The sequence below is a fragment of the Danio rerio genome, chromosome 18 (genome assembly GCF_052040795.2).
Source record: "Danio rerio strain M-AB ecotype USA chromosome 18, GRCz13ab, whole genome shotgun sequence".
Lineage (NCBI taxonomy): Eukaryota > Metazoa > Chordata > Actinopteri > Cypriniformes > Danionidae > Danio > Danio rerio.
In genome coordinates this window covers 29,491,032-29,515,390 of record NC_141038.1, presented here as the reverse complement: position 1 = coordinate 29,515,390, position 24,359 = coordinate 29,491,032, and the positions used below count along the sequence as shown (strand labels likewise).

Here is a 24,359-nt window from a genome sequence, read left to right as displayed (position 1 = left end):
CACAACTATGTGTTCGCTATGTAAGAATAAACTAATTAAATGCTTGTCGCAGTCATAACTCTAAAATGCGATATGATGATTTTAATGATGTGTGTGCTTTTTGGTTTCATTTTCACTGCCAAGTGCTGTTCATACTTCGCGCGCAGCTCTCAAACGATCACTCTGTGCCACAAACTGAATATTATTTACAACTTGTTACTTACAGCATATTTAGGTTCTGTTCACTAAAGTAGACGTGTGCGCGTCTATCATTAAGTAGGGTGCCCGCCCACCCTCTATGTGAATTTTTTTTTTTTAATTAAATGCAGCAATACGTACATCCGGCTAAAAAAATTGCGGTCTCCAGAAACATCCACAGGACTACATTTTCAGAATGACTCTGGGTTGGACTAAGCACTTTATTGATATACAACCAAGCACATGGTCAGAACACAACTGAGTCGCAGGTAATAAAGTATTAAAAGTTTCCTCTAAAGAAAAGCCTGTCTACGCCAAATGCTAGCAGGCGTTTGTAGCTCCACAAAAGCTCCGCCTCTTTGCCCTTATTTGGTCACCCCCGGTGGGTGCGATGATGTGTGAACAAAATTGCTACAGTTGACCACACCTACTTGTTGCTTCATTTTGGCTTTTCAGAAACCTATGGGTGACTTCACGGATACTACGTCCATATCATTTACAGTCTATGGCAGGGGTTTTCAAAGTGTGAGGCGCGCCTCCCCTGGGGGGCGCCAGAGCATGTCAGGGGAGGCGCGGGAAAAAATATAATATAATAAAAATAATAATTAAGTTTAATTATTATATGTATTTTTTATTATATTTAAACGTTTTAATTAAACACGGCAAAAAAAAATAATACGTCAAATATAAGAAACCTTTTTTACCCAGAAGGCCATACCCAGCTGTGAATTCGCTTCTGTTTGGCAAGCCCGCCAATACAGGTATATGCCTGCTAATACAATGGGTCGGTTTCTGAGACCCCCCCATTCAAAGCTGTAATGACGTTCACGGCCCTTTGGCCGCCGGGAAGAAGGAGGCGGAGAACCGACGCAGTTTTAAAATGATTTATTAATAACAGTGACGGCTGCTTCTCACGGAGGCTGCCGTCTAAACCAAAACAAACGGACGTCAAACTGAAAGCCAAAGTAAAATATGTCCGGGCCCGGTCCTGTCTCGGCTTCCTCTGCCCTCGTTCCTCCTTTTATGATCCAGAGCTCCTTCCAGGGGATCCGAGGCAGGTGCGCACCGCAGGTGTATCCACTTACGCGGTGGCCTCACTCCGTTCCCAAGGCTCTCGGCCACGCCCCCTCACCACAAAAGCCTTCAAGTTCAGGGTTTAAACCCAAAAGACGACGATATGATGATCAGTATTTGAGTTTAGGATTTAAGTGGACAGGACCAGCTGATGAACCACGACCTTTATGTGTGGTTTGTCAAAATATTTTGGCTAATGACAGCATAAGACCCGCTAAACTTCGACTGTTTTGACTGGGATGGACAGTTCTTGGATCTGTTCTATTCATATTGAAAAATCATCCTAGTTTTAAAAACGTTATATTAAAATACTTGTTATTACTCTGTAAATAATTGCACTTTCATGCAAATGATGATAAAAGTGAGTTAACAGTCTGACGTCTGTGTCTTTATATATAGTGTATATATATATATATATATATATATATATATATATATATATATATATATATATATATATATATATATATATATATATATATATATATATATATATATATGTGTGTAAATATATATGTGTGTGTGTGTGTGTGTGTGTGTGTGTGTGTGTGTGTGTGTGTGTGTGCGTGTTTGGGAGGAGGGGGGCGCCAATGGATAAGTTGTGTCAAAAGGGAGGCCCACTGTCTTAGACTTTGAAAAACCCTGGTCTATGGTCATGACTTAACAAGCGGATTGTGTTTCTTGCATTACTTTACTTTGATGCATGTTACCCTAATGGTGTTTAGTAGTTGTGTGAATGACACCGAGCACCTTCTATATGTTTCTCTAATTTTGGAAAAAGTTGTTTGTGATGAGCATTAGTTCATCAGATGTCTTAAGATTTTATTTAACCGCATCACCACACGACTGAGTTTTTGTCTGGTAACAAAGGTACAACAATCAAAATTTATTAAAATGCCATAAAACATTTGACCTAGTTACAGTGTAACTATTCGTTTAATTACTAAACAATATGAATTAATTACATGTACTTACAATATGATTAGTTAGAATGTGGGTTAGGTTTAGGGTTAGTTACATTTAATTATCCATACATCATAGTAATTATTATAATAAGTGCATGAAATATATAACTATGTCACCTTAAATCAAAGTTTTACCAATTTTTTATTATTATTTATTTTCTACCATATTTTTTACAAAAAAAAAATTCTGGAAACCCCAGATGCCGTTTGTTTTGAAACCATACATCAGACAGTGTCCATTTAGCTCCAACCCAGCACAAATATCTGTTTAAGATTGTTGTAGTTGTGAGGAGTGGAAATGTCAAACACCATTAGGAAAGAAAAGGTTACAACAGTTGATGGAAAATAAACAGTGCAATTTCTCACATTAGACTACTTCGTATTTTACACCAGAATTCTATTCACCTAACTCTGTGTTTTGTTTATAAAAAATGCTGACATTTAAATTGTCATTTTGCACTTGTTAGTAATGTATTTTTAATAATGTATTAAAAAGGCAATTGGTTTTGTCAATATATGTGCATTTTTATTAAAATCAAGTTATGTTACAACCATAACCATTCTGGACCTACGACATGGATAAAAACTGAGATTTGAACCTTTGAATTGAGACTTTGAGAAGCCCTGCTGTAGATCATGTTCACGAGACAGCTGCAGTGTGGCACGTGAGTGTGTTTACTTCACATAAATTAAGCTGACAAAATGATTGCCGATCAGCATGATGAAGATCTACCTGATGAGATTAAAGAAGGCAGAAACAAAACACTGGTTGGAGGTTCCAGAGAGTAGTCCAGAACTGATTAAACGGTCTTAAGGCTGATTTATACTTCTACGTCAAACACCGGTGTATGCTACGGCGCTGACGCATAGCCCTTCGCCGTGGCCGTCGCCGTCACTGACGTGCACCTCTCAAAAAATGTAACTACATGTCGCATCAACGCGTAGCGCAAGCTCTGTGATTGGCCGGCTTGGTAGCGCTGACGAGTTGGGGCGGGACCGAGAGCCGTGCGAATGGCGTGAGCCCGATGTAGCGATTGTTTACAAGTGTGGAGTCCCGTGAAGGAGCTCCGGATGGAAAGTTTTGTTTTGTGTTTACCTCATAGTTAAATTTGTTGCACGTCCGCCGGTTTCTGCCTCAAAATGAGCGAGTTTGAGTCACTTGTACAACCAGGAAGTAGTCAGGAAACGCAAAACAGAAGCGAAGAAACTCGACACAAAGGAACATTTACACCTCACTGCCAACTAGCTTTTCGGAAGTGTTAATGCAGATCAACTGAGACAGCGCGCAGAAGTATAAATGCACAGCTGCGCGCGTTACCAGCGCCGTGAGTTACGCCGGTCACTTGACGCAGAAGTATAAACCAGGCTTTAAACAGGTACTTAATGCATAATGTGTTCAATAATATTTTGGTATTCAACATTAACATGAATCCTTAATTTAAAGGGACAGAACACAAAAATAAAAAGCCTGTCCAGGTTTACTCACATTTTTTCCTTTTCTTTTAAGAAAAATAAAAGAAATTACTTCCAAAAGAATGTAATTTTCCGTTTTTGCCTTTTAATCTTAAATATCTTTAAAATGTCCTTAAATATTTACATCAAGTCACCAGCTCATTTTAAATAGCTAAATAATATAAATATACATTTTATACTCTTCATTTGGGGCCATATTCTTGCAATGTTGCTTTCTCACTTGCTCTTTTGCTTTTCCGACTGTCGACAAATCATTTCAGACCTAGTTGAAACAGAGTAATAATAACTGACTAGAACAAGAATCTCACTTAACATCTTATTTTATGGATGAGTGGTTAAATCTCTTACCAAGGGTCAAAAAGCAAGGTAAATCAGTGATCTGAACTGAAAGCATGCTTGAAAATATGAGGCCATAAAGCAAGATATGCAGGTTTAGAGACTTAAGATGATATCAAATGTTCTTTTAGCCATTAATTGCTGAAACTTTCATGAAATTAACCTAAGCTGCAAAAAGGCCACTATAACAGGCATAACAACAAAACTGCTTAGTGTACTGCTATTGTGCATGCATGTTCAGAGTAAAAAGTGTTAAAGTTTATTATAAAAGTACTATAGGTAACAGTTTAGCGCCTATGTTAATGTTACAGAAAACAGAATTCTATTGGTTTTCAACTTAAATTTAATAAAATGTTGTTTTTTCTAGTGCTGGGTTGAGCCTAAGGGCATCTGCTGTACAAAACATATGCCAGAGTAGATTGTGGTTCATTCTATTGTAGCTACCACTGATAAATCAGGGACTAATTCAAAGGAAAATTAATAAATGAACAAATGAAAATGATTATGACTTGTAATCAGATAACGACAACGATTTTAATAAAATTATTAGACAAGTAAAGAAAATAAAATATTGATAAAATCTAGTTAAAAGTAGTTTTCATGGTAAGTTTAGTTAAATAAACTGGTGTTAACTATTGGACCATTAATAATATACTCTATAAATAGTAACAGAATTTTCAATCAATTTTTTCACATGTATTAGGTAGGTCAAAAGTATTGGGTTTGCTACCAATTGGTACTAAAAAAAAAAAAAAAAAAAATTCACAAAAAATATTTTGGTTCAAAGAGGAAAAAAAGTTTTGTTTTTTTACGCAGACATTTAAAAGTAATATATTTTAGAGCAGTAATCACAATACCATGATACAGTGATATTTATATCCAAGGTTATCATACCGTCAGAATCTTATACCGGCCCATGCCTAATGCTAAGGCTGGGCGATAATTCGATATCGATAATTATCACGATAAAAAACTTTTCTATAAAACGATAATGACAGTTCGATAATTGCTCGATAATATTTACGCACTATGCATAACGTTGTGCAAGCATTTTGCAGCCTGCCCTTCCGACTGATGCACGCCGTACAAGTTTACAGCCATACTGTGTTAGTTGCACTGAAAGGAGTAAGAAAGAAATAAGGTAAAAAAGGTCAGACATTGTTGACAAGAAACGTCACTAGACTTCATAAGCTACCCGACACCGCAAAACTGCTTATACACGACTCGTGTCATCAAAAGCTGGCAACACCATGACTGGTTTCACCATGTAAAACAAGACCACCCTTATAAAGATGGAAGAAATTACAGACATGTAACAAGTGTTGGCAAACCAGCGCAGCTACCCAGCAGAGTCTTATGTCATCATATTCGAAAGCCGTGCCTTACGAGAAAAAAAAAAAAAAAAAACGAAAAGACAGACGAAAGATATGACAGACGACACAATCTCAATCACATCTCAATGAACACTTGATGCTTGCTGTAAACTACAGGCTGCATTATTTAAGGGTATTTGTTAAGACAATAATAAGATCTTTTGATGTCAAGCTTATGTTTCCTTTTTAATATTACAATATTTGTTATGAAATCTGTAATACCACTATTGTCTCATCGACGGTAAAAGAACCAGCCTTTATATATTTAAAGGACATAATCACAGAGGAGAAATCAGATGCTCAAGACATAATCTTTAAAATAATGACATATTAAAAATGCAGCAAATATATAACACGTTTACAACAGCAACAGCTTTTTTTCCACGGAGCGAAGCATCATCCACCCGCAGTTGTTTAACGCGGACATGAACTAAATAAATAAACATATTTCCTTGAAAATGTATCTTTTTGTTACGAATTTCGTTTTGTATAATGTGTAACTTAATTTTGATGTATATTTTGTTGGTCAGATATCTACAGCATAAACAAGAGGAACGAATAACATCTGAGGTGAAGTGCTTTAACAAGCCCGCTATATGCTTTAGCGCCAAAACGATCCAACAAACTATTTTCACGGTTTCATTTTAATTCATTAACTAAGCGCGGTCTGAGCAGCATGAACTGGACAGTCTTTTCACAGCACTGATAGATTTCTTGGGTTACCTTGGAAGAATAAACTTGGATGGAGCTCAGGAGCTCGCTGTGTAAATGGAGAGGCTCCCCGGCTGGCTCCCTGCATGTTTTCGTTGTGATGCGCGATTTGTAAAATGAGTCTGCATAGGCCTATTAGTGCTAGTCTGTCAGACAAATTTGGTTAAAACACGCGCGGATATATCGGAGATATGCGCATAACAAGGTTTTATGCGACCCGCAATATGGGATGTCAAGAGGGTGACAGCATAAGTAAGGTAAACTGCACACACTTGATTATGTAATGCGTGGCTGAGTTTCAGCGCAAAGCATAACTAAACCTTTACATGTCCATGCTTAATCAGTCATCAAGCGGTATCGACAATCAATAGATCAAGTAATCATTAGCATGCCTAAATAAAATACATTAAAGTATATTTCACCCTAAATTAACCATAATCACCATTAAAAGGCGAGTTCAACCAAAACTGAAAATTCTGTGACTCTTAACTCACGTTGTTCCAAATCGAGTTAATTTTTTTTTTTTCTGATGTTGAACAATAATATCCAATAACTTGTAGGTAATGTCTTTGGTTGTTGAAAACTTGAACAAGTAAATCCTGAATTAAGGTTGTTCTTTTGTTTATTAGTTTATTATTTATATTGTCAGACAGCTAAAACATTTCACTAAATGTGTTAAATCAGCTGCACAAAGCCATTGGCATGCTGAAAATCTTATATAACTGATAGATATAACGATTTTACATTTATCGTGATAAATATCGATATTGACTGATATCGTGATAATTTTTTTGCCATATCGCCCAGCTATATTTATATATCTACAGTAGGCCTGCATGATTCGTTTCTAAACCGCAATATAGGGGTAACACAGTGGCCCAGCGGTTAGCACTGTCGCCTCAGAGCAAGAAGGTTGCTGGTTTGAGTCCCAGCTGGGTCAGTTGGCATTCCTGTGAGGTTTGCATGTTCTCCATGTGTCTGTGTAGGTTTCGTACAGGTTCTCCACTTTCCCCCACAGTCCAAAGACATGTGGTACAGGTGAATTAAATAAGCTAAAATGGGCCGTAGTGTACCTGTTTGAATGAGTGTGTATGGGTGTTTCCAAGTACAGATTTGCAACTGGAAGGACATCCGCTGTGTAAAACATATGCTGAATAAGTTGGCAGCTCATTCCACTGTGGCGACCCATGATGAATAAAAGGACAAAGCTGAAACGATGTGAAAAATGTAACACTAAATGTGAATGTTTTCTTGTTGATCTTTTGGCTTTAGAATTATTTGCACTTTAATTGTCAAAAAAAGTTAGCTGTCATTGTTTTAACCATAATGTAGGTTAGCGTCTGTGTTTTACTGCTTTTTAAATAGTTTACAGCATGACTGGATTCTTAAAATTTTAAGATTTTATATATAATTAATTTTATTTTATTTAAGCTATTGTCATTTCTAAATTTGTTTTGACAACTGAAACCTTAATTTAAAAAGCGTAGCATACTTTGTGTTTATGCTGCTAAACATAACCCTTTCTTTAGTGCTGTTAAAACCCCACATCTAACCTGTAGCTCTTTTGTTTAAAATGCTATTTAAATCACAAATCACAAACTATTTATCAGAATAATTGCAACTAGATGTTTGCTCCAAATCAAGAAGCCCTAATTTACAACATGTCTGAACAGACCACAATTGAATAGGGGTGTCACGATTTCGATTTTTAATCGAAATCGATCGAAATTTATGCTCAATTTCGATTATCGAATCAAAAAATAGAATCGTTGATGCTGCCCCGCCCCCATGTCACGTCAGCTTGGCTTGCCAAGCGGGAAAAAAACAGGCTTGTTAAAGTGCTTGTTAAACTGCAGAAGCAGGAGACCTGTCGACAGAGCTTAAACCCTCTACTCTTTCAATAAAGTCAATGAACAATGAGTTATGTTGACAACGTTCGTGTTGTCGACAAAAAAAAAACAGTTTTGCAAGGACTGCTTCAATCTTTCACTCACTTGTACTTAGTCATTTTAGCGCACACCTCAGATACTGTTGGCTGGTTCCTGTTGGTTGTGCGTCTTTTTTACCGATTCCATTATAACGACACAGATCACTGCCTATCCACGAGTCCCGCAGAAAAAAAGTGATTGACAGGTGGTAATTATGTGTGTATCTTGCCTTTATTCATTTACTGTATGATTTGTTTATGGGTAAAACAAAGACCATGCAGGTCAGGTAGTTTAAACAGTAGGCTACTAATAATTAATTGGTCATTAATTAATTAATTATTCATAATCGAAAATCAAATCGAATCATGCCTTTAGAATCGAAAATGTAATCGAATCGAGGATTTGGAGGATCGTAACACCCTTACAATTGAATATGATATTGTTCCATACACCAAATTTAAAAATACACAATGCTAATGGGGCAAGCAGAAAAAAAGAAGTCATCCGAGTCATCCCTTAAAATGTAAATTCCATAGAGTCATAGCACATACTGTATTCAGGTCTATTTTGGTCGCAGGCCTCACCACAGTGAGTAACACAGGCTGGAGTGCATGAGCCGTTGGTGTGGACATGTCTCTGCACTCAGCAGAACTCAAATGGCAGCCAGGCTATCGAGTGACTCCTCTATTGAACTTCCCCCACTATAAATGAGCTCATTCTTCAGAAACTGCAAAGCCCCGCTGGTGAAAACAGCCTTACCCACCATACAACAAGTAACATACAACACTTTGTTTGCCTCTGGGGTCGCCTTAAAAGAAGAACTGGTTGTTTACAAAAACACACACATAGATCACTCCTAAAATACAAAGTATCATTATTTACTCCCTCTCACACCATTTCAAATCAATATTACTTTCATTCTTCAATAAAAAAAAAAAAACTATTTTAAAAATGCTGATGAACTTTAAAATGGTTACATTTAACATTTGTTGATTAAATGGGAAATTAAAAAGAATGTAAAAATAAATAAAAAAGAATCTAAAAATGAGTGTTAGCATTTACTCAATGCTTTATTTCCCCATACAAATGCGCACCAAAACTCTTTACAAACATCCAGAAAGCAAGTTAACAACATGTGGAACAAACTAACTTCTGCAACAGTATCAGAGTCAGTTTGAGATCAGTCAGAGCCTTGACTCAATCAATCAGACCCTGTGTCCTGATCAACAGGTTTATTGGAGTTCAAACTTTCTTAACTCATGTGACTTAGCAAGGTATTACAGATGTCAAGTGAGAACTACTTTAAATAAGACTGAATGTATCATAATATGACATAACAAAATCTAAAAGTTTAGTACAATATTGTCAAAATATATGGACTATTGTAAATTTTGGTCAAATAATAATAATAATAATAATAATAATAATAAAATACTTACCATTCACTTTGTCAAGTGGTTCTAAGCAAATTTTGAATGACTTTCTTTAAATGCATCCACTGACTTTTTCGGCCATTGTTCAACATTCTTTTCACACTTCCTTAAGCAGTAGTTACTGCACAGAGAGAAGCAGCTTTCACACAGGCCTTAGAAAGTTCTGCGCTACAAAACCCATTTGTTTTAATGCCTGGCCGTTTAGTGCTGTGCTGACCAAAGTGCAAAACATCGAGTAGCTTGCACATGGACCATGGTCAAAGTTAAAAACTGCTTAACATTCTGCTTTGTGTATATTATGCTCAAGTATAAGCACACTGTATATGCTCACTAGAAAAGTAAAGCTCACTCAAATAACGCACAACCAGAACATTTATTTGTAGTGTAATAATTTGTGATTCTTGCTGTAGCGCTCATTGAAATTTTAATCAGTATAATTTGTTTTGAATGTAAATTTAGAAAAAATATGTATTACTTTATTCAATAAAATAATTTGTAATTATTTATTTTAAAACTTTTTGTGGTTTCATTTTCAGATTTTTAACTAAGTACATACAAATTTTTTGGTTTTGTTTACGGCCCAGCATTTTGATTTTGGTGCATCCCTACTGTCTTCTGTTGAACACAAAACAAAATAGTCATTGACATCCAAAGTACGAACAAAAAAATTTAACTATTATAAAAATTACAGATGCTTTTGTCCAAATATTCTTCAGTATATCTTCCTTTTGTGATCAACAGAAGAAAGAAAATCAAACAGGTTTGGAGGATGAGTAAATGATGACAGAACTTTCATTTTTGGGAGAACTATTCTTTAAAAGATATGGTTCACACACAGTGAAACTTCTGCCATAATTACTCACTATCAAATGTTCTAAACCCATATGAACTGATTTATTCTTCCGATAAATGTAAAAAGACATATGTTGAAGAATGCGGGTAACTAAACAATAACTAGTTCCAACTGACTTCCTTTGGTTACCCTCATTCTTTAAAACAATGTGCTTTCAGCAGGAGAATTAACTTGATACACTTTGGAAAACTTGAGGATAAGAAAAAGTTTTTTATTTTTGGCAGGAACTATTGCTCCAGTGTCCCCAGTTCAGCATTTTCATTACTGAATGAACTGGCAAGAGATTATTCAGAAATGCAGGGTATTTGTTTTTAAGACAACAAGGTAATAAAAAAAGAAAAGGCTTTTCCTTTGTCTTTTAGAAAAAGTTTTAGGACAGACGGTAGCGCTGTTAAACAGATCCCACATCACACAGGTCTGCAAGAATGAAAAACACTATTATGAACGCCAAGACAGTAGTTGGTAATGATGTCACTCTTGAGCAGCTCAAATGTCCATGTGTAGTCTGCTATTACTGCTTTGGTTGTCTGTTCATGACATCACTTATTTTCACAAAATAGTGCATCCTAGTGACATCTGTTAGGCAAAACCATGTAAATCTCGAGCAAAACTTGCATCAAAAAATCATAAACTTCATAAAGAAATGTTTCAAACACTATCACAAGCTACAACAAGAACTTGTGATGCGCAGGGTGTCCGTGGGGTCGTAAAAAGTCTTAAATTTCAAAAGCTAAATTTTAGCCCTTAAAAAGTCTTAAAATCTACAGAAATGTGTTGTAGATCTTAATCTTTTTTTTAACAGGCCTTAATATTCCTTTGTTCATGTATAGCTACACAATCTGGCCATTAACACCCATACAATCACCAACAATCCATCTCAATAACATTTTTAGGGTAACACTTTACAATAAGGTTCATTAGTTAATGCATTTACTAACATGAACTAATCATGAACAACACATGTACAGCATTTATTAATCATAATTGAACATTTTCTAATGCATTATTAGCATCCAAGTCCATGCTTGTTAACATTAGTTAATGCACCATGAGTTAACATGAACTAACAATGAACTACTGTATTTTCATTAACTAACGTTAACTAACATGAACAAATACAGTAGTAAATGTATTGTTTATTGTTTGTTCATGTTAGTAAATGCATTAATTAACATTAACTAATGAACCTTATTGTAAAGTGTGACCATTTTTAGTTTAAAAATAGCATTTAATTACTTTCCTTACAGTAAAATTTGCTTAAAATTTCTCCATGTATTTACTGCTGAGGATGCTGACCTTACTTGTATTTTACATTATTAAATTATGATTATTATTATGATTATTATTATGATTATTATTATTATTATTATTATTTATTATTATGATTATTATTATTGTAGACTAAAGTCATTGACAGATATGTTTTGTTCTATCACTGGTAGGGGTTATAGGGTTTGTGAATGAATATATTTAAAAACTAATAAAAAAACTATATTCAAACTAAATGATTATATTATCAAGTAAAAACCTTTTCTAAATGGGATATTTAAAGAAAATAGTCGGGATGTAACACTTCACCATGAATCGGTTAAAAATCGATTCAAATATGAACAGAGGGAGTGCAAACTCACTGCTGCACATTAGCGGCGAGCAAGAGGTGGAGCAGTAGACTAAAATGACAGCAGTGAAGTGTAATCTCTGTGCAAATACTGCAAAAAGACTGTTACTTGCATGTCTATACGCAAAAAGCTATTAAAAGGCAAAACCACGCTGACCGGAGGATTGCTAGCTCTGCTTGCACTGACGAGTGCTAGGAGACCACACAGTGCATCAGCGTTTATAACGAAAGTGTAAAGATGTTTTCTGACTAAAAGAGAAAGTGTTGTTACAGAACCAGGTATTAGACTGTTCCTTTTTCCCCTCTCTTTTTTATTTAGTTTATGCATAATTTTAATAATTTGCTTATTTTATCATATATTATAAACAGTTTTTATGCCACTGGCCAGTCCCGCGGAGCAGAAGGCCTATTGACCACCTCTCACACTGCTCTCTGGTTTAGGAAAGCCTTTCCTCTCCACACCAGCCATCTCAGTCCCCAGTGAAAGCGTTTTTTTTTTGTTTTTTTTTCAAAGACCTCAGCTTATACCAGAAAACATAGCTATTCTGATATTTCTTGTAAAAGTGTATAATCCCAGCAGTTTTAGTTTTTTGTTTGCTTGTATTAAAGGGCCTTCTTTAATTTGTATTGTGCATTTTTGATTTTGTATTCATTTTGAATTTGTAATGTAGCTGCACAGTCAGTTTTAGTTTGTTTATAATAAAGAGTCTAGAAAAGCTTTTATTTTGAAAAAAATGAATGATGAATCGTGAGATTAGTTTCAGTAATAGTATCAATTTGTGAGTCAGTTAAACTGTTACAATTATAGCATTTAGCCTATTGTAGGTCTAAAATTTTGTTCATAATGGTCTTAAAAATGTCTTAAGTCTTAAATTTTACTAGGTAAAGCCTGCAGAAACCCTGGATGGTCTTTGTGAATGCTTATGGAATGATGGATTTGGGAAACACTGGATAGCTGAAATGCTTCGAAGAACAGCTTCCTATTTTAATTGCCTAACAAAGGTTTTGGGAAACACCGTACTACACTGTAAACCCAACAGTCAACTTTATCAAATAAAATGAGTGTCACTAACTCAAAATTTACTGAAGGTTCTATTATAAAAACTGATTTGAACTCAAAACTAAAAAATATTTATCCAATTAAATATTGTTGGGCCAACAACTCCCATAATTCTGATAGGTAGCTCAAACTGTAATAACAAATGCAGATTTGGGCTTTTGCGCATCTCCGTTCACGCATATCCGCCATTATCGTGTGCCCGCCCTGCATGAGCGCCACGTGTTCACGTCACGTGCACACAAGACAGTCACAGTTGCGGCAAAACCAAATGCTGAGTTGAAATTCTTTTAACTTCTGAATCAACATTGGAGTTATTTTTGCATCCTGGAGGAAGGACGATACTACGGTTCAAGTATTTCTGTTAGACAGGTAATGTTCTGTTTTAAAATCTTTTAGTCACAGAGCTGATGCAGATGTTGTTACAAATCGGTTAATGTTATATGCACAGACGTGTTGTTCAGTCACTGAAATACTCCGGTGAATCATTGATGAGACTATTGTCAATTTCGTAAGGGCCTTTTACAGCATCGATAATGTAGATTTATATTTAGTTTAAAGATTGGTAAATACCGCTATACTGCCTAACCTGCTATACTGAGCAGAAGTTGCTTTTATTTTCACATTGGTTTATTTCTGAACAATGACAGCCTGTGATATTGATCACCGCTACTCTAAATATTCGCTCTGAAATAGCATGAAAGTGTGGCATAGTAATAAGTGAAATTCCTGCACCCCACCGGGCCAACCACCACATGCACTTCTAACTTGCGAATGACATGAACCAGTGGGTTGTCTGCTGTCGTGTCGCGGTGCGCACGTTCACGATTTCAGGAGGCGTGGCTTTGAAACACAGTCCCTCCCCTGCCGTCTAAAGCTAATATGCTAATCGATTAGCATTTTGTTCGATTAGCATCTAATACAGTCTGCAATTAGAGTATCAACAAATATTAAACCACCAAAATCACATTTGATGTAGTTTGTGGCAACAATTAAGTTCTTAAACTTTCACTTGCCACAAAGTTTGCATTTCCAAGCCCCAAAAAACACCATTGTAGCATACATTCAAATCTAAAACTAAAGCCATCTCTTCACATTTTACTATTAAGTTAAAAAGTGTTTTCATCAAGAAGATAAGCAACTCTGTTTAATCAGATCTTAAAAATACTGACAAAGCACAACGGGTAATGTTAACACCCCACATGAGTTTTTCTCATGCATAGTAAATGAGTCTATTTTTATTTAACACTTGACCTATTCCACTGCAGACGCATGCTGCCTCAAAACAACCTCAATTAGCACTTTTAAAAAGTCTCCTAATGCACTCGGTTGTTGACTAGAGCTTTCTCTCCAAACTCAATTATCTTCTCTCCTTACTTAGTTTCATTTATTCTCCTATTTGTTTTTTGTTTTTTTCCGCGTCTCATCAAGATATTTATAGCTGAAATAAACCCCTCCCTTAATGTGCTTGTTTCTGTATTTGTCTTGTGCAGACTTTAGTATGGTTATGATTGTTTGGATCAATCCAATCAACAAATATTCCATCTGTGAGCTAGCTAACACTAAAGCTTTCTTAAACGGCATTGAAATAATAGGTAATTGATTAATATAAATAATAAATAAATAATGAATAAATAATAGAATTATAGTATGATATCTATACTATACCTTTCGTTATACAGAAGTCAACATTTGAAGTAGAGCTGCACGATATTGGAAAAATCAACACAACATTTCTGTGATGTATACTGCAAAATGATTACCATTTCAGCAGATGACTTTAATATCTCTACTTGAAAAGGATAAATGATTTTAGATTTAGGTTGAGATGATTCTATAGAAAAGTGCATCTGAATAAAACGTAATAAACTATTCACAGACATAGATAAAAACAAATTTTAAAAAGAAACACTTAAAATACACAATTTAGGTATGTGCGATGTCGACCATAGTATGGATCGTCGTTATTGCCGACGGTGAATTAATTATTTGTAGCCTACCATTTCAACTAACTGAACCGCATGGTCTTGTTTTACCCATAACTAAACCATAAATAAATAAAGATACGTTACACAAATTACCACCTGTCAATCACTTATTTTGCAGGCAAAATTTTGTCGTAGAATTTCTACAAAGTATGTTGCTGTAAACTTGCAGAGTTTTTTCGTCACATCCATAACGCATTTTTGATTTTCCTCGTTTAAAATATAAAATATGGTTTCAGACTGATATTTTTTGTGATCCCATAACTCTGTGGTTAGTTGTTTTGGAAAATATAAAGAGACGTTTCAATATAATGTTAACATATACTCTCACTGTCAATTTATGTTTTGAGATTTTACGGCAAATGTCAAATCTGTACTGATGTCTCCTCTGCTCGTTTGCAGATAGAACAGAAGCTGTTAAAGTCCAAAATTCAAAAATACTAAAATTAACCGGATAAATTTTAGGTAGATTTTTAAAATGTATTTCTTTTGCCTTGTTAAAAATGCAATATTTATGTATTTTCTATTCCAGTCTCCAGAGGTAAATTTGTTTTTTTTATTCACACATTCATTCATTTAGCAGTCTCTGTATTGATTACTGTGTTACTTTTACAAGTATAACTTCTAAAAATCAATAACACTATCTAATTCACTGTGAACAATGTTGTACTTTGATAGTCATTTGCTAATATGATTTCCCTATTTAGAATTTGCAAAGAATTATTTTCTGAAATTATATTATTAAGATGAATGTCTGAATAAACGAATATAAAACCAACTTTACCTCTATCCTCCAGTAAAACTTTCCTCTAAAAGAAATTTTCCTTTTAAACTGAAAAATTTGACGCACAAACCTATTGTTATCATCCAACTAGCTACCTTTTCCTCATTTAGTGACGTAAGACCAAATGATGCAATGTTCCATTAATAATTAAAGCAAGAAATTATACACATAGGCTACGAACTTCCCATTTAAATGGTAACATAAAAGAGCTAGACTCCTGCCTCAAATGAATATCTCAACACTGGTGATATGATTACGTTACCTTGACAAGGCATTCGTGTGGACTTCATGCATAATTAAAAAACATTAGTTTGTTCACAATCAACGTTTGCATCGAACATCCCCAACACCCTAACCTGTTTCCTTAGTAGGCAACTCACTAGGATTTGACACACAACCGATGTGGTCATCCGTTTTTTGTTTTCATCTTCCAGAAAGCCTCCGCGATAAACAACAAATCACAATCGCTCAAAATGCAAAAGTCTCACCTTTCACACGGAGTAACAGTAGATATAATCCAGGTCTTCTCCGATCATTTTACACACTTCAACTGAACTCACAGCATGTTGATGTGTGTTTCTCATACTGCTGCCATCTTGTCCTGAGTCCACAGCACCATCACCCACATCTTTACACCTCAAATAGCCTAACAATACGCGCTATTCACGACACAGAACCGAGTCCGGGACATTGCGTTGATGCTTGAGCTCTGGTTTTGGTGGTATGGGCGGTGGAGCCCATGTTGTGTGCGGGGAAGAGCAGCTCTGACAGTCGATGTCATGTCCCTCTGCACTCACTCGCTCGCTCACTCACTCTCAGCTGCGCGAGGAATGTTTGCTGCTTATGACACTGCGTCAGGCTGAACTAATCGAGCGACGAGACAGAACAGTCGATTCAGACGTGACGGCAACCCTGTTAAAAAAAGAAAAAAAGAAAACAGTGGTAGCCATAGTTACCGCAATACACAACACACAGTAACGTTAGCAAAGAGCTTAGAATGGTGATTCCATGCTCTTTGACGTTAGTCAAGTTAGTTTTTGTACTATTATTATGTAAATTTCACGTACACAAATGCAACTTGCAGAACGCAAACCTCATAGTGCTAGAAAAAGAAATGAAATGTATTAATTTATTCACTTTATTTCAGCTTAGTCCCTTTAATAACCAGGGGTTTCCACAGCAGAATGAACCGCCAACTTATATATATATATATATATATATATATATATATGTGTGTGTGTGTGTGTGTGTGTGTGTGTGTGCGTTCAACTGGTGTTCATACAAAATGTCCACAAGTATAGTTATAATGTAGGATTATGTAGGCTTGTGGGGATTTTTTTTGGCCAACCATGAGGAAAGAGGCTCGTAAATAATCCAGAATGAACCATTTTGATAAATGTAAAAGTGCAGAATGTTTTCTGTGAGGGTTGGGTTTATGGAAAGGGTTGGGAATAGCACACAAAATACAGTCCTTACGATATAAATGTGATTATGTTTATAAGAACCTCCCTTGAAGCATGAAAATGTGATGTGCATGTGTGTAGGCTAAACACAGATAATAAATAAAAAATGTAAATTAGTACATGACATAAAAAAGCAGTGGTGGTCAATACAATATAGTACATGTTGAATCATGAAGATTTTAAAATGATAATCTTTAAAAATCACCGTAACCTGTGTTTAAGTGGTTCATGCTGAATTAACCTCAGTTGTCTGCCTGAGTGCTTGTGTTTTGTCATCTCCAAATGTCAGCCGCCCACAGAAGAGATGCTGTTTATCTGATTGTTACTGACCTACAGTAAGCTGGATTACACTGGATACTGTTTTACTGCATTCACTAAAGATACTAATTAGCATAAACCTGTCGTTGACACATTTTTTGTAAGTTTAAAGCAGCTGAAAAGAGACAGAACAGCGGCAACCTTTAACAATGAGGTACTTCAGTTTGTTTAGTTGAATGCTACTTGTTTGTGGATGCGCATAAGAAACACCGCTCAAGCAATTTGGTCAGCTCTGTTTGACCAGCTGGGGTTTTTAGTCCCTTCTGCATTGTCTCTGGTAAGAGGATGTCAGGCGGTAGGGGAGGTGGTTTCTAAATTACTCAGTGGAAAAGTGCTACAATGACATACAGTAAGTGTTGAAAGAACTGTTTAGCTTTTACAGCTGTAATGTTTATACTTGAACATCTGAAAAGTATAAAAATACTTTCAACTCATATTTGGGTAAAATATGAACAAACCCAACCACTCGATTAAAGATTAAAATAACTTGTTTACCTTTAACCTATAATGGCTGAGTTTTTTTTATTGGTGTGTCTTTTTGTTAATCATATATGTTTGTGGTGATCACACGACTGTAATGCATAAACGTAAAATACTTAATAAAGTTATAATACAATTTGTAAATAATACATTTTAAAATACACTAATTATATAGTTCACCACAAATATTTCAGAAAAAGTTTATTTACGTTTCTCTATATTTTGTATTGAAGCAAAAAATAAACATTTATTTTTGAGAAAAAAAAAAAAAAAAAAAAAAATATATATATATATATATATATATATATATATATATATATATATATATATATATATATATATATATATATATATATATATTAGGGATGTAACGTTTCACAAAGATCATGGTTCTGTTCGATACGACACAGTGGTGTCACAGTTCATTATGTTTTTAACACAGCAAAAAAATGAAAAACCTAGAGGATTTCTCTGATTTTTTTTTATTGTTTTAAAACTAACATCATTAAAGTATGATCTTTTTTTCTTTTACTTTAAACAGTGATAGAGCTATACTTCTGGGCTTTCTGCTTAGCAGCAAATAAAACAAATCCTTCTTTTTACTCAAAATCAAAAGGCTACTTATAAAAAATAAATGTAATATTGTAGTAGTTAAACAAATAGAAAAGAACAATTTAGTTTTTTTTTTTTATAGAACTCAGTTTCAATCAATTTTTATGTACTTTTTTATTTTAGAAAGATGAGTGTCCACCTTTTCTTCAGACAGCACAGATCTGCTTGATTTGACTGTCACCTGCTATTTTAGTGGACCTGAAAGCAGGAATTATCTGACTGAAATGGGCTTATGAAGGAATAATGTAACGGGGCTCTATTACTTGTAAGATGTTCTTCAAACCGAAATTTCCACTACCGATTAAAGTGTCATTGCTACAGCTATAAATGTATCGATCGCCTCGGTGATTTGTTTTGCTCTGTTTGTATATGTAGTAATTTCCTGTCTGAATGTTGCATGGATAATTGCATGTAGTGCGCGTGTTTCCAGTTTTCGGCTAATTCCAGTTACTGATTCCGTGATGTCAGTGTAAATAAATTGACATGCTCAAATATTATTGCTAAAATAGCTTACTGTCATAGCAGATGTCATTGTTTTTTATCCACCACTCTCTTGCCATCACCCTCATAACTTACAGGGAAACCAAAGTGCTTTCAAACGTCAGACCCGCTGTTGGTTATATAGGAGGATTACATCAACGTTACTAGCCATTTTGCGAGGTGTGCCTGACTGGAGTAGTGTTTGGAGGTGGGCGGGTAAGGCAGAATGTTGCCTGTCACGTCATTTGGGATGCCTTGTTGAGCTTTGTTGCCCTAAAAACATTATATTTTGTACACTTTTTTAAATCTTTTATATATTTTCCTAACTATAACAATTTCAGTTTTTACTGTACTATTTGCATGAAATTGTACATGTTTTTTGTTAATCATTTGGATTTTTTGACAACTGATGTGATGTCTTAGATGAGACAAAGGATGCTTTTTTCCTCTTGATAATTCAGTTACCTCATTTTGTTGTTCATAACTGAGTGAGGGTGTGGCAAACAAGTTGCCTTAGTTCTTATTGCAATGTCCAGCCTGTTACCCTGTTAAATATATGATTATGGTGATTACACAATTGTAATGCATGAACGTAAAATACTTAATGAAGTTATAATACAAATTGTAAATAATACATTTTAAAATACACTAATTATATAGTTTACTCCAAATATTTCAGAAAAAGTTTATTTATTTTTCTCTTTATTGTCTATTAAGATGAAAAAAAAAAACATTTATTTATTCTTTTTTTTTTTTTTTGGGGGGGGGGGTATAATAATAATAATAATAATGGGGTTGAATGTATATATTTTCACCCCACTTTTGGTAAAATTATATATATATATATATATATATATATATATATATATATATATATATATATATATATATATATATATATATATATATATATATATACATACATACATATATTAGTAAACCTGCAAGTAGTTTTATTTATAGAATCTAAAGTATTTAAAAATACAAGTCCACATTTTAAATAATTAAGCATCACATATTTTTTTCATACTTAATTCTTTCTACAGTGCTTGTTTAGAAAGACTGTATTCCTATTCTCACGTTGTGGTTAGGGATTAATCATTTTTAAACTAGTCACGTGATTCTCCGTCCACCGTTTAGCCTCATGCTGTTAACCTGGTTTCAGTTAATTATGGTCATCTGTTTGCCCTGAATGTGGTGAGGCAAAAGCCCATTTCCAGCTGCTCTGCCAACAGGTGTGTGTGTGTGCGACTGTCTGAGCTCTCACCATTTATATCCTACTGGCCTGTCAGTCAGTCTGGAGGCTTTGTAAATACTTAAGACATTTGTTACAGGCATTTGCAATTGTAGAGGGACATTTAAGTGTTGTGGTTTAATCCTGCCGCACGTGCTCTACGTGTTATCTATTGAAGTAGACTACTCTGCGTTCTGTTAGTACAGCCTGACATGCGCGGAGCATTATCCCGCGTTCTGCTGCCCTCTGCTGTTTAGAAAAAGTAACATACACGAAAGCTAATATTTTAATGGGATATGGCTCCATAAACTAAAAATTTTCTCACTATCAGTTCAGACTCCCATTGTAGGAACTAAATAGTATGGAAGTGGCTGTTTTATTTCCCCCAAACATTTTTTCAGTAAATCTTCCTTTGTGTTAAGACGATAAAGTTGAACTAGGTTTGGAACAAGTGGAGGCTGAGTAGGCTTAAAAATGAAATGTAGCCTAATTTTATGGTCAACTGCAGTATTTAAGTTTAAAGGTACATTACTTAAAGGTACAGTACCTTTAAGTTTGAGGTTTGAAGAAAACAGTAAGATTTTCAGTGTAAAGGAACAGGAGATAGAAGTACAGTCCGCAGGGGGTTATTATTGTGTGGTTCGAAAAACGCCTCTCAATGGCAAAGGTCCAGAGTTTGTCCCATGAGCTTACTTGTCTAATTTTGACTGCTTCACCATCATAAATTGTGAAAATAACCCATTGAAAACGTCTTTAAGACTAAGCGTAAATCTCTGTTGACTGTCACATTAGTATGACTTCAGCTAATCAGTTTTTGTTCAAGGCAAACTATTATTTTTCATGAGTCCAACATCCAGCTGTGCACCAAAAGGGGCCCAAATTAAAAATGAATTTGAATACTAATTTGGCTAGTGCTGGTATCCATTCATTTTCAATCAAATGTACTTTTTTACTGACAACTCACAAAGCTCGTTTACTATAATTTTGTTCTATTGTGCTACCCACTGCACCACTGTACTGCCCTAAATTCATATTTCTTTATTCTAAATCTTTGGGAAATACTTTGGTAGCTCTACGTTAAATAGTGTGGCTATGATGATCAGCCGGCAAGCTAATACAGCTAAAATGCAGTATTTAAAAAAAACGAGGCAGATAACTCCAAAAAGGTCCACAATTTAGGAAGAAAACAAAACTTACATCAGTGTTTCTCAACCACGTTCCTAGGACCACCAGCTCTGCATTTTCCACCTCTCCTTAACCAAACACACCTGATTCAGATCATCAGCTCATTAGCAGAGACTACACCTGTAATGGGTGTGACAGACAAAGGCGACATTCAAAACATGCAGTGCTGGTGGTCCTCTAGGAACGTGGTTGAGAAACTCTGCCTTACACCTTCCCTGCTTAAAAATAAACAAGAAAAACAAAATACAAAAAAACAGCATATACTCTATGTTTTGATGCTGGTCTTGCTGGTTTCAATACTGGTCTAGCTGGTTTCAATGCTGGTTTTGGTCTCAATGCTTGTCTTGCTGGTTTTAATCCGGTTTTGGGGGTAAGCTTAAATGAGTAATGAAACAGTGATAGAAGTACAGCTCCATGGCCAGGGGGTTATTTGGTGGTTAGAAAGACCCTCCTCAATGACAAAGGTCCAAAGTTAGTTTGTCCAATGAGCTCATTTGTCCTATTTTGACTGCTTCACCATCATAAATTCTAAAAAAAAAAAAATAACCAATTGAAAAAGGCTTTAAGACTAAGTGGAATCCTCTGTTGACCGTCACATCAGTGTGACTTCAGCTAATCAGTTTTGTTCAAGGCAAACTATTATTTTTCAACATCCAGCTGTGCAAGAAAACACAATCTGACATAAGAGAAGTCATCCTTTACTACTGGATTGTTTTTAAATAGAGAAAACATTTTACTTGTAACTTTTATTCTGAATCTTGTAACAAATATTCTTGAAATAAAAATAGCCAAAGCACTAAAATACTAATTTGGCTATCCATTAATTTTTAATCACATGTACTTTTTACAAGAGAGGCAAGACAAATCATGAAACCCTTTTATTATTATTATATTTTATCTTTTTATTTTTCAAACAGCCAAATTCTGACTGAGGAAAGTTGAATGTGCTGGCCAATTTGTTACATAAGTGACAATAGACAACAGTTTTTGTTTAAAACTTTAACAGATTTTTAAAAAATTATAATGAAATATGATGTAATAAATTTGAATATTAAAAATAAATATTTATTCATATTTCTTTATTCTAAATCTTTAGCAAATATTTTGGTAGCCTACTTTAAAAATTGTAGTTATAATGACCAGCCGACAAGCTAATCCAGCTAAAACGCAGCCTTACACTATCCCTGCTATAAAAAAAAAAACAAAAAAAAACCTAGCATACTGGTAAGGTATGTATTGTTGCTGGTATGCAGGTCTTGCTGATTTTAATGCTGGTCTTGCTGGTTTCAATGCTGGTTTTTACTGGTCTCGATGCTGGTATTGCTGGTTTTAATGCTGGTTTTGCTGGTCTCGATGCTGCTCTTGGTGTTTTTAATGCTGGTTTTTGCTGGTCTCGATCCTGGTCTTGCTGGGTTTAATGCTGGTATTGCTTGTTTCAATGCTAGTTTTGCTGGTCTCGATGCTGGTCTTGCCAGTCTCGATGCTGGTTTTGCTGGTCTCGATGCTGGTCTTGCTGGTTTCAATGCTGGTTTTGCTGGTCTCGCTGGTTTTCATGCTGGTCTTGCTGGTTTTAATGCTGGTCTCGATGCTGGTTTTGCTGGTTTCAATACTGATTTTGCTGGTCTCAATGTTGGTTTCAGCAAGACCAGCATCGAGATCAGCAAAACAAGCATCCATACCAGCAAAACCAGCATTGAAACCTGCAATACTAAATATGTCTTTATAAGCATATGTTACAACTAAAACTCTGTCTGTCACAACTTGCCCCACAGGTGGGGTAAATAGTATTTTTTACTCCTGGCACTTTTGGCAATGCACATACGTCCGGCGATCATACAACCAGTGCTCATTTGTAGGAGAGGCTTGTGTGTTGTTGGTTAAAAATATGGTTTGTCTAACCATATATTTTATATTTGGCCAAAACCAAAAAGTGTTACACGTCCCCCGCTCTCCCCATACCACATGTTTTTGGACTTATGGGGGAACCCGGAGCACCCAAAAAACACACTTACGAAAACACAGGGAGAACATGCAAACTCCACATAGAAACGCCAACTGACCCAGCCGAAGCTCGAACAAACAAACTTCTCGCTGTGAGGCGAACTACCCACTGTGCCACCGTGCAGCCCAAAACTGAGTATTGTAGACAAATCTACTGATTATAAATCTTAAAAGGGTTACCTATAAAAATACCTAGAAGTCCTGAACATTACCAATGAACAGCATGTTTAAGATAAAGAAAAACAAAATAAGTCAAAATGTCAAAATAAGTCAGTTTTGTCAATAAACCACCTTCTAGCAGACAAAAAATGCATGGAAAACTGGTCAAAACATGATGTTCATGAACGTAAATTAATTCAGTCTGTTGTAAGAACAGCCAGCAAACGGAGCGGATCTGTGTGTACAAGACGTGCTGTCATGACGACGGACGCTGTTGCTACAGCTGCACGTGTAGCGTCTTCTTCACGGCTGATTTGCCTCTTTGTTTAGAAGGATTAAAAGAAAGAAACCTTTTAATTTTATTTATATATTTATCTAAATTTCTATATAGCCCAAATCAGCAGTATGACGTCCGTGGAGGAGCTCAGAGCGTGTGCTTTGCTGCAGGATTGCGCTGATCAGCTGTCAGTGTTAGGAAATATTATACGCCCCGGAGCGGAGACTGTGAGTAACAACATCAAATTTAGGACATTTAGTAATCTGCTTCCTGCTACATTTGCTCGGTTATGCCCGATATGCTTGTTAAATTATGTTTTATATTTAGTGTCATGGCCAATAATTATTGGTGAATTAAACAAAGTTAGGATTTGTTGGTTGATA

General features: G+C 35.3%; 2 protein-coding genes across 7 annotated transcripts in view; one reads left to right on the top strand and one right to left on the bottom strand.

Annotated features, from left to right (window-relative positions):
* hipk3b (homeodomain interacting protein kinase 3b) overlaps window positions 1-16,584 on the bottom strand; it is a 97,042-nt gene extending 80,458 nt beyond the window's left edge. For both annotated transcript variants that reach the window (XR_015514409.1, XM_087292502.1), the window contains exon 1: window positions 16,256-16,584. The gene's annotated coding sequence lies outside the window, so the exon portion shown is untranslated. The remainder of the gene's footprint in view (window positions 1-16,255) is intronic.
* A 7,373-nt stretch (window positions 16,585-23,957) lies between these two features.
* drc9 (dynein regulatory complex subunit 9) overlaps window positions 23,958-24,359 on the top strand; it is a 54,922-nt gene continuing 54,520 nt past the window's right edge. For 4 of the 5 annotated variants that reach the window (XM_087291408.1, XM_087291407.1, XM_087291410.1 and 1 more), the window contains exon 1: window positions 23,958-24,203. In XM_087291408.1, coding sequence (XP_087147534.1) covers window positions 24,105-24,203 — 99 coding nt within the window. In that variant the 5' untranslated portion in view covers window positions 23,958-24,104. The remainder of the gene's footprint in view (window positions 24,204-24,359) is intronic. The other variant, NM_001346240.1, reaches the window with a different exon arrangement.